Source organism: Bubalus kerabau, chromosome 6 (genome assembly GCF_029407905.1).
Source record: "Bubalus kerabau isolate K-KA32 ecotype Philippines breed swamp buffalo chromosome 6, PCC_UOA_SB_1v2, whole genome shotgun sequence".
In the NCBI taxonomy this organism is placed as follows: Eukaryota; Metazoa; Chordata; class Mammalia; order Artiodactyla; family Bovidae; genus Bubalus; species Bubalus kerabau.
Genome location: NC_073629.1, coordinates 58960862 through 58970242, shown reverse-complemented (window position 1 = coordinate 58970242; position 9381 = coordinate 58960862). Strand labels below are relative to the sequence as shown.

At 49.8% G+C, this 9381-nt stretch overlaps 1 protein-coding gene across 1 annotated transcript; it reads left to right on the top strand.

The window, feature by feature from the left end:
- Positions 1–5936: 5936 nt before the first annotated feature.
- On the top strand, positions 5937–8873 carry CCN1 (cellular communication network factor 1). Its single transcript, XM_055585306.1, has 5 exons — positions 5937–6235; positions 6548–6761; positions 7113–7469; positions 7595–7806; positions 7921–8873. The coding sequence occupies exons 1-5, from the start codon at positions 6173–6175 to the stop codon at positions 8221–8223; spliced, it is 1149 nt and encodes a 382-aa protein (XP_055441281.1). The 5' UTR covers positions 5937–6172; the 3' UTR covers positions 8224–8873.
- The last annotated feature ends 508 nt before the right edge of the window (positions 8874–9381 follow it).

Genomic DNA, 9381 nt, shown 5'->3' with positions numbered 1-9381 from the left:
TCAATATTTTAAAAATTAAAAGCCTTCGTGTAAAAATTCAGATCACTAGTACCTCTAAAATTTGAGAAAACAAGCAAACACTGGATTTACATTTTCACCTACCAACCACTCAGCCCCCACTCCACCCCTCATAGAGTCTACACTACCCACATTGTTGCCCCAGGCTGAGGCCAGTGTCATCAGACAAAAATCCTTGGAATGGCATTTTGTTACCTGGCTGATCCCTTTGAGCCCTTCCGTGCATATTCCCTGAGCTGGGGCAAAGCCATTATCTTATAGATGAGAGGAAACCAAGGCAAAACCTCACAGGCTCACCACTACCTGTAGACAGAGTCCCAATCAGATGGGCAAGGCCACTGGCAGAAGATCCAGTTGACGTCTCTTGCCAGTTCCCCAAAGGAATTCTATGGCCAAACCTTACTAGTGGATCATCAAAGCTCTATTCCCTCAAATATCTTTCCATGTATCAGACTCTTGTTTATCCTTATAGACTCAGATTAGTTCTATATCCATTGCCCAGGCCCAAAAGCGTCAGACTGTAAAGTCGTTCAGGGGAAGGCCAATATTAAAGTCCTCTTTTTGGTGCCATGACATATCATGAGCTCAGAATAAATCTGGGGTTTGAAGAAGATAAGCCATTTGTCCTCATATACATAGCTGATTATGCTCATAACTGGAAAAAAAACAAGTTAAAAGTAGATTGAGTGTATAAGAAGCACCCAGACTGATAAACTATCAAGTAAGTAGCTGTGAAAACTATCTCAGTGTCAAATGTAGCTCTTACCAGGCTAACCCTTACTCCAGAAGTAGGACTGTCTGATCAATGTGGCTTATAAGATTAAAGAAGGGTTCCAAAGGCCTAGATGTCTTCTCTGCCATCTGCCAAGGTGTCAAAGAGTTTGTTTGCATTAAGGCTTTTTCCATTGAAATGCAATGACCATCTCCCTCCCCTCCCCAAGGGCCAGTGCTACTCCATGCCTAGTGCCTAGTTGCTCAGTCGTGTCCAACTCTTTGCGACCCCATGGACTGTAGCCTGCCAGGCTCCTCTGTCCATGGGGCTTTTCCAGGCAAGAATACTGGAGTGGGTTGCCATGCCTTCCTCCAGGGGATATTCCCAACCCAGGGACTGAACCCAGGTCTCCCACATTTTCAGGCAGATTTTTATAGTCTGAGCCACCAGGGAAGCCCAAGAGCCAGTACATAAGGCAATCCTTATACAGCTTCAGTTAACTCATCAACTTCTTTTCTATCTGATGCATTTATCCTGGAGTATCTGGGTAAGTTGTGATCGAGTTAAATAAAGGTAAGTTTCAGAAGAAGGGGCAGGTCTGAACTTCTAAGTGATGGGGAGTAGGCACAGCGGTTAAGCACAAGGTCAGCTAGGACCAAGAAGCCTGGGTTCAATTCAGCTACCTAACTGAGTGCTCTTTGACTAAACATTTACCCTCTGTGCCTCCAATTTTTTTCCATTTAGAGAATGGTGTTAACGATGCCTTCAATGGGGCATTAGAGAATCAAATAATAAATAGCAGGCATTCAAAACCATGCCTGACACAAAGTGAGCCCTATATAAGCATTGGCTTCTGTCATTATCAGCAGAGGATGATATGAAATTTGGCCCTGAAAGGGACTGATCCAGTTTTACCACTGCTCCTTTCCCAATTTACTGATGAAGGATACAGGGTCCATTAAGGATGTGCAGTTTACTGAAGACTGTAGGCTAGTGGACGACAGAGCTAGGGCTTCCTATCCAGGGGTTCCGCCTCCACGGAACTTATTGATGAGGAGGGAAGGAAAGGTTGTGGGAGACCCAAGAGCCTCTCTCCCTTCTAGGGATAACGGAACCAAGGCCCTCGGGGACTACTCCCCAAAATTGATTCCTGGTCCCCACTCTCTGGTGGGCTTGATGTCTCAAGAACGCCTGGTTCCGACACACACCCACACCCCCGCGCCTGGGCGTACCCTCCAAGTCTGGCACAACGCGGCAACTCTGCCCCGTTGGGAGGACGAGTCAACAGCGGGGTGGACGGGAAAAGTGACACAATCCGGCCGGCGCCCTCCGCGCCAGCCTCCCACGCAGCGCAGGGCGGGCCGAGCCCTCGCAAGGGGTGCAGGTACGGGTCCCGCGGCCGCGGTCTCCGGGGCACGAGCGCACCCGCACGCCCGGCACGCCTGCCGCCCCGCGGCGCGAGGGCCGGACGCGGTAACTCTTCAGCGACGCGGCGGCCGCGCGGTTGCCGGGCCCAGCTCCTAAGGCCGCCGCCGTCGCCTCCGCCCCCCAGAGCTGGATGACGGAGTCTTGAAAGACTTTCACCAAATATGGGCTGGGGCTGGAAACGTCCCGCGGCGCGCGCCGCCGGAAACCTCTAGTCCTGGCAACCGCGGTGACTCCGGGTGCGCGGTCCGGACAGCCGGCAGGGGGCAGCGGGCGGCAGGCGGCCGGGCGCTTCTCGGTGCTCGGCCCCGGATCTCTCCCCTCCCCATACCACTCTCGCCGCGCGGCCCCTACCCGCTGTCTCCGCAGAGGTGCGGGGAGCAGCCGAGGCCTTCCCAGCACCATTACCACTCAGTTCCTGCCCCCATCTTGCTCTCTGACTCTCCCTGAGATCTCTCGGGGTAGGCTAGGCGGTGGGGAGAGATCGAATAGCCTTAAAGCCGGCCTTTCGCTGTCCCCATCAGTTGTTCTGTTCCTTAAGGTGGCTAAAAAAGTGGAGTTGTGAGACCACCGAGTGCCTGACTGAGGACAAATGCAAGCACACACACAGCTCTTACAGGCACTTTTGTCATCCAAGGCGGTGGTCCTCAGGGTGTGATTCCCCGAACCAGCGGGATCACATCACCTCGAGACTTCTTTGAAACTAATTAGAACTAATTAGAAACTAAGAAACTTCTTAGAACTAATAACAAATTCTAGGGTGGGGCCAGTTGGGTCGGTCATCTACCCAGCCCTCCAGGTGAGTCTGATGCGGGCCAAAGTTGAAGAACCACTGGTCTAGGGCTAGGAAACCGGAGTCGCCAGATTTAGGGTGATTATTATTCTCAGTTGCCGCCAGACAGTGAACCCTTCTTTTGGTGACCTAAAATTCCCTGGCATCAGCGGACAAGAGACGTTCCCATCGCTCAGTCCAAAGCCAGGAGCTGAGAAGACAATCAGCCCCTTCTCCGTGCCCTGCAGCCCAAGGAAACAAGACGGCCCGTTATTCACTCTTGGGGCACCCGGAGAGGGAGGGTGGGGGAGGAAAGAGAGCAAAAGAGCCATGCAGAAGGAGGACCAGAGGACACTTACCCATAAACGTTTGCACATTTACCCTGCAGTCTGTCAACGTGAGCTGCTCTACAGCTCTCAGCAGAGGAGGCTAGAAGGCAACCGGACATTTGGGGTTTCTGGACCTTCCTGGAACAGGACTTAAGGAGCTGCTATTCCTCTTGTTTGATGCTGTCGTTTACTAGCAGTGGAACCAGGACATAGTATAGGGAAAGGCTGTGCACACAGGTTACTCCTGTCTCTCCGGCTCCCGCGTCCTGGCCCTGTTTGCTCCCGCTTCCCACCCACTCCCACAACACACCCCCTGCTTTAAATGGGCAGCTGACGGTGAGGTTCTGTAAGCTTCTCCTCTGAGGCAAACTCATCCTCCAAGATTCCCCAGATGAAGTCCAGAAACAAACCCACACACTCTTGTTAGAAAACTTTAATCTGATTTTTAATGGAATCTCTGGAATGGTGTGTTTGTGAATGCTGTGCTGCACACTGAATCTCTCTGAGCTCCCCCTTGCCTCCACCCCCTATACAACTTCCATAAAGGAACAAGGTGTATACACGAGCCAGTTGGATCATCTGTCGTAATTTCATTTTTAAATTATGATAGACAGATTGTATGAAAAACAAGGAATTCCAAAGAATTTCCTGCCCTGGGAACAGAAGTTAAGTCTATATTTAACAACATTTGAAGCTGTCAAGAATGCTTTGTGGTTGGATAACAGAGGCAGAAAAATGTTAAAAACGCAGGCTACTGCTATACCCAAATATGGAAATATTGTTACGTCTGGTGTCTGATTCACCATCTGGAAATACTTACAACCATGAAGTCAAATAGAAAAGACCCGCAACAGAAGCCAGGAAAGCTCCTCTCCATTCTCTCTCCACCGCCTCCTCCCACCCTGTTCTGCATCTACTCCTAGTCACTTCATTATGGAGGAAACAATACTGAAACTCTACTACAGGAAAAAACAAAAACGCTTTCTAAATAATAACTGGTGAGTTGACTTGGATAAGGCCCAGAAAACCTGACAGTTTATTGTCTTGAAAAGTAAGACCCCCCGTCCCAACTAAACCTTAAAGATCCTATTCCCTCTAGTAAAAGTCTCTTAGACTTCTGGAAGAGCACTTTTGAATGAATGAAACTTAACTCTTTCCTGCCACAGTTCTCTGCATTGGAGAATGTTTTCATTGCAGTAGGTCTTTATTGTGTTTATCAATCATTCACAGAAAATTACACTGAAGGCCTTCTTAAGCCAGACGGCTCAGTCATTTAGACTGAACAGCCCTAAACATTACAAAGGACAAGAATTTCTCCTAGAGCACATATACATGACAAACTGGCATAATTACTGTGTATGTTTTTATGAAAATTACACAAGAAGTGTAGTTTTTTAAACTTTGAGGGAACATTTGTCAAGCACACTGATGGTTTTTGAAGTTCAAATAATTTGCTTTGTAAGGGCTCTTCTACTGAATGTGTTGCTCGTAGAAAAAGACCTTAAAATTGCCAACTTTTTTTTTTACTACAAAATATTACATCCTAAGACTAATTTCTCTGTATTTAGAGGGCAAAGCATTGCAATTCACTTGAAATGGGAGGCTTCTAAGTAGTCCCAGGAAAGGAGTTAACCCCCCCTGCAAAACTTTCCATGTCAAGGTGTTTGTTTTCTCCAGAGATTTACTGGGCACAATGGTGCTGGAATCTGGTTTGATTTTGCTGTATATGCCGGTAATGATCTCAATACAAATCACTTGACGGTAGTCCTCTACGCTTCTGGCTGTCTGCTTAGTTAGCGTCGCCTCCCGCCCGCGGAGGGAAACTGGAAGGGCTTACCCAGTCTCCTGCATCCGTGCGGAAGTGTAAGACAGCCTCCCGGAGAACTCCCTGCGTTCGTTTCCTCTCGGACTTCCAACCCAGGCAGTGGGCTGGAACTTAAGTGGGAACCTCCAAAAACAAACAAGTACGACGTACCAAAAAGCGGGGGGGGTGGGGGGGGAGGGGTGATGCGGAAGAGGGAAGACCTCTGCCTGGGAATCTGCCAGACAATGGGGGGAGTAGATTTTTCCCCCCTTCTCATTCATAAATGCCACTGCGGGTATTAATTTGCAATATATTTAACTTGGCTAATAAACACCATGCCAAAGCTTTGGGACTTGATCAGAGCATGCCTCTATGAAGTCCTCAGATAGAGTCCTGGCTCCCAGACACTCCCCCTCCTCGTTCGCCTTTCTCAATAGATAACTTGATTCTCACCTTCGCTGTAAACAGGCAAACAGCTCGCTGCCTTCCCGGGTGAGGGCTTCCAAGGCTGCGGGGTCAACTCGGTATCACCAAACAAAACGACTTTTATCCCTCCCTCCAGGTCCCCCCACCCTCCCAGTCCAGGCAAAGTTCTGAACTCGCCCCCCTCAGCCCTTCCACCACCATCACCATCATCACGCCAAGAAGAGCCCTCCCCAATAGAAGTCGTTATTTAAAGTGGAAAAAAAGGAAGATTGTTTTCTTGACGGGTCCAGGACAAAAAAAAAAAAAAAAAAAAGTGCAACGGAGCCAGGGGAGGCGCTTGGCAGGAGCCCGCGCCAACCAGCATTCCTGAGATGTTTGAGAATTCTGGAACGCACAGACAGAGCCGACGTCACTGAAACACGCGGCGCCGCGACCGGCCGGTATAAAAGGCGGGCTCTGGGCGCTGGGGCAGACCGCGAGCGAGAGCGCCCCCGAGCAGCACCCGCGTCCTCCGCTACTCCTCGGCCAGGACCTCGGAAGAAGGACGCCCGCAAACTGCTCGCTGCCCCGGCCCTCGCCTCCCCGCCGCCCGGCCCACTACCCCAGCCGCACCGGCTCGCCCGCTGCGCTCTGGTGTGTTGGCGTCTTTGCCTCTGCGCTAGCCGGGACCACTCCTGCGCGCCACGATGAGCTCCCGCACCGCCAGGACGCTCGCCCTCGCCGTCACCCTTCTCCACTTGGCCAGGCTGGTGAGTTCTTAGGCCACCGCTTCCCCGTCCGTTCTCACAGCCCCTTCTCCTTTCCCCGGACGACCCGCGGTCGGAAAAGCTAGACTCCAAAGTTCGGGGGTGGGGGGGCGTTTCGGGATAGCTCTTTCTTTAAGCCCGCCCTGAAGACCTGCAGGGGGCCTTCTGGCATGCGCCGCTGCCCAGGACAGCCGGGCTGGACGGGATCAGAAAACCCCCTCTCCTGCCGCCCGGGTCAGACACCCTCGTCCCTTCCTGGGGCGCCTCTCCTGCGTACCCCGCGGAGCCTCACGCGTTTCCTCACCCCCTTTCCAGGCTCTCTCCACCTGCCCCACCGCCTGCCACTGCCCCCTGGAGGCTCCCAAGTGCGCCCCGGGAGTCGGGCTGGTCCGGGACGCCTGCGGCTGCTGTAAGGTCTGCGCCAAGCAGCTCAACGAGGACTGCAGCAAAACGCAGCCCTGCGACCACACCAAGGGGCTGGAATGCAACTTCGGCGCCAACTCCACCGCTCTGAAGGGGATCTGCAGAGGTAAGAGGCTTGCGGTTTGGCCCCTTTTAAAAAAAAGAATAGTCCCCGAAGTCCAGAAGTTTAGTAATTTTGAGACCATGTATGGTGATGCTTTGTTGTTGGTAGCTTGGCAGAAAGGCACATGATTTCAGCAGTCTGGAATGCAATTCAGTGTGTCTGGGCCCAACGAAAAGCGCATACGGAAAAGTGATTCCTGACTAACTTATTGTTCTGGCCTGGAGTCTCCGGGGAATTGTAGGAAACTTTACCATAAATTGAATTAAGCAGCAGAAAATATGTATGAGTTTCAGGCCGTAGTTCGGAATCTTACCTTTATCCACCCCTTCCTTTCTTTTTCGGTGCTCTTTGCAGCTCAGTCGGAGGGCAGACCCTGTGAATATAACTCCAGAATCTACCAGAATGGGGAAAGTTTCCAGCCCAACTGTAAACATCAGTGCACATGTATCGACGGCGCCGTGGGCTGCATTCCTCTGTGCCCCCAAGAACTCTCTCTCCCCAACTTGGGCTGCCCCAACCTCCGGCTGGTCAAAGTTACCGGGCAGTGCTGTGAGGAGTGGGTCTGCGACGACGACAGTGCCAAGGACCCTATGGACGACGGGGAGGGCCTCCAGGGCAAGGAGCTGGCCTTCGATGACTCGGAGGTGGAGTTAACGAGAAACAATGAATTAATTGCAGTTGGAAAAAGCGGCTTCCTGAAGCGGCTCCCCGGTAAGTTAAGACTGCGACCTTGCACTGAACCCTATGCCTAGTCTGAAGCTTTAGAGAAATGAGAACTTGAATTTGTTTGTGTCCCTATGTCTCTGAGAACTCTTCCCTCTTGTTTGTCTGTCTAGTTTTTGGAATGGAACCTCGCATTCTTTACAACCCTTCTTCACGTGGCCAGAAATGTATCGTCCAAACAACTTCATGGTCCCAGTGCTCAAAGACCTGTGGAACTGGTATCTCCACACGCGTTACCAATGACAACCCTGAATGCCGCCTGGTGAAAGAAACCCGGATCTGTGAAGTGCGGCCTTGTGGACAGCCGGTGTACAGCAGCCTGAAAGTAAGTGCCTGCGGTGCTGTGCTGTAGACTGGTCCCCTGGGTGTTGACTGGGTGAGAAGGGACCTTCTCTTCCAAGAAAGAGAAAACACTAACTTCCCTTCTGTTTTCTTACAGAAGGGCAAGAAATGCAGCAAGACCAAGAAATCCCCCGAACCGGTTCACTTTACTTACGCTGGATGTTCGAGTGTGAAGAAATACCGGCCCAAGTACTGCGGTTCCTGCGTGGACGGCCGCTGCTGCACGCCTCAGCAGACCAGGACTGTGAAGATGCGGTTCCGCTGCGAAGACGGTGAAATGTTTTCCAAGAACGTCATGATGATACAGTCCTGCAGATGCAACTACAACTGCCCGCATGCCAACGAGGCTGCCTTCCCTTTCTACAGGCTGTTCAATGACATTCACAAGTTTAGGGACTAAATGCAACTCGAGTTTCCAGCACAAGGGTGGACAAAGTGGGGAGAGAGGAGTGTCAGAATCACGGAGGCATGGGTGGGGGCGGCGGGGTGAAGGGACTTATGGTAGAAGGGAGGCATTGCTCATTCTTGAGTAGTATTAAGGTATTTGGAAACTGCCAGGTGTGCTGGTGCACATGGACACTAATGCAGCGGCGATTGGAGAATACTTCGCTTCATAGTATTGGAGCGCACGTTACCGCTTCATTTTGGAGCTTGTGGTGTTGATGACGTTCTGTTTTCTGTTTGTAAATTATTTGGTAAGCATATTTTTCTCTAGGCTTTTTTCCTTTCGGTTTTACAGTTGTAAAAGGTAATTAAGATTAGTTGGACAGTTGAAACCTTCATCCTTTGACAGAAGTAAATGGGAAGGGGGTCCGTCCCTTTCTGAAGGTGACACTCTGTGAGTGTCCATGAGAGGCAGCTATCTGCACTCTAAATTACAAACAGAAATCAGGTGTTTTAAGACTGAATGTTTTTATTTATCAAAATGTAGCTTTTGGGGAGGGAGGGGAAATGTAATACTGGAATAATTTGTAAATGATTTTAATTTTATATTCAGTGAAAAGAATTTATTTATGGAATTAATCATTTAATAAAGAAATATTTACCTAATATCTGAGTGTATGGCATTCAGTATTTTTAGAGAATGTTCAAAGCCATTGGGGACCATCCAGCTTATGCATTCAATCACTGAAACAAGATTTACTGAGTGAGCCAGGAACTGTTCTAGTGCTTGGGATAGAGCAGGGAACTAACTTAAAAAAATCTAACAATGATTGCTTTTATAAATTCAGTAGAGAAAAACCTTGGCATTTAAAGTAATCTGTTTTAAAAACACATTGAACCCCAGCCCTTGTACAAAGCATAAGAAGGAATCCGAAGTTAAGTTTGTGATTTAAATAATAATGCTTTATTTTCATAAGAATTCAAAGCCTAAGGGTCTCCATCACCCAAGCTCTTTAATCACTAGGTAACTGTGCACATCCCTTTAGAGAGGAGAGAAACTTTAATGAAAACAGTCCATAACTCAGGCTGCCCACATCTAAATCCATGGGCAAGATTTAAATTGGTTGGATGATGTGCTATCAAGTCACCTGTTCATATTTTTCTAGTATCGTTC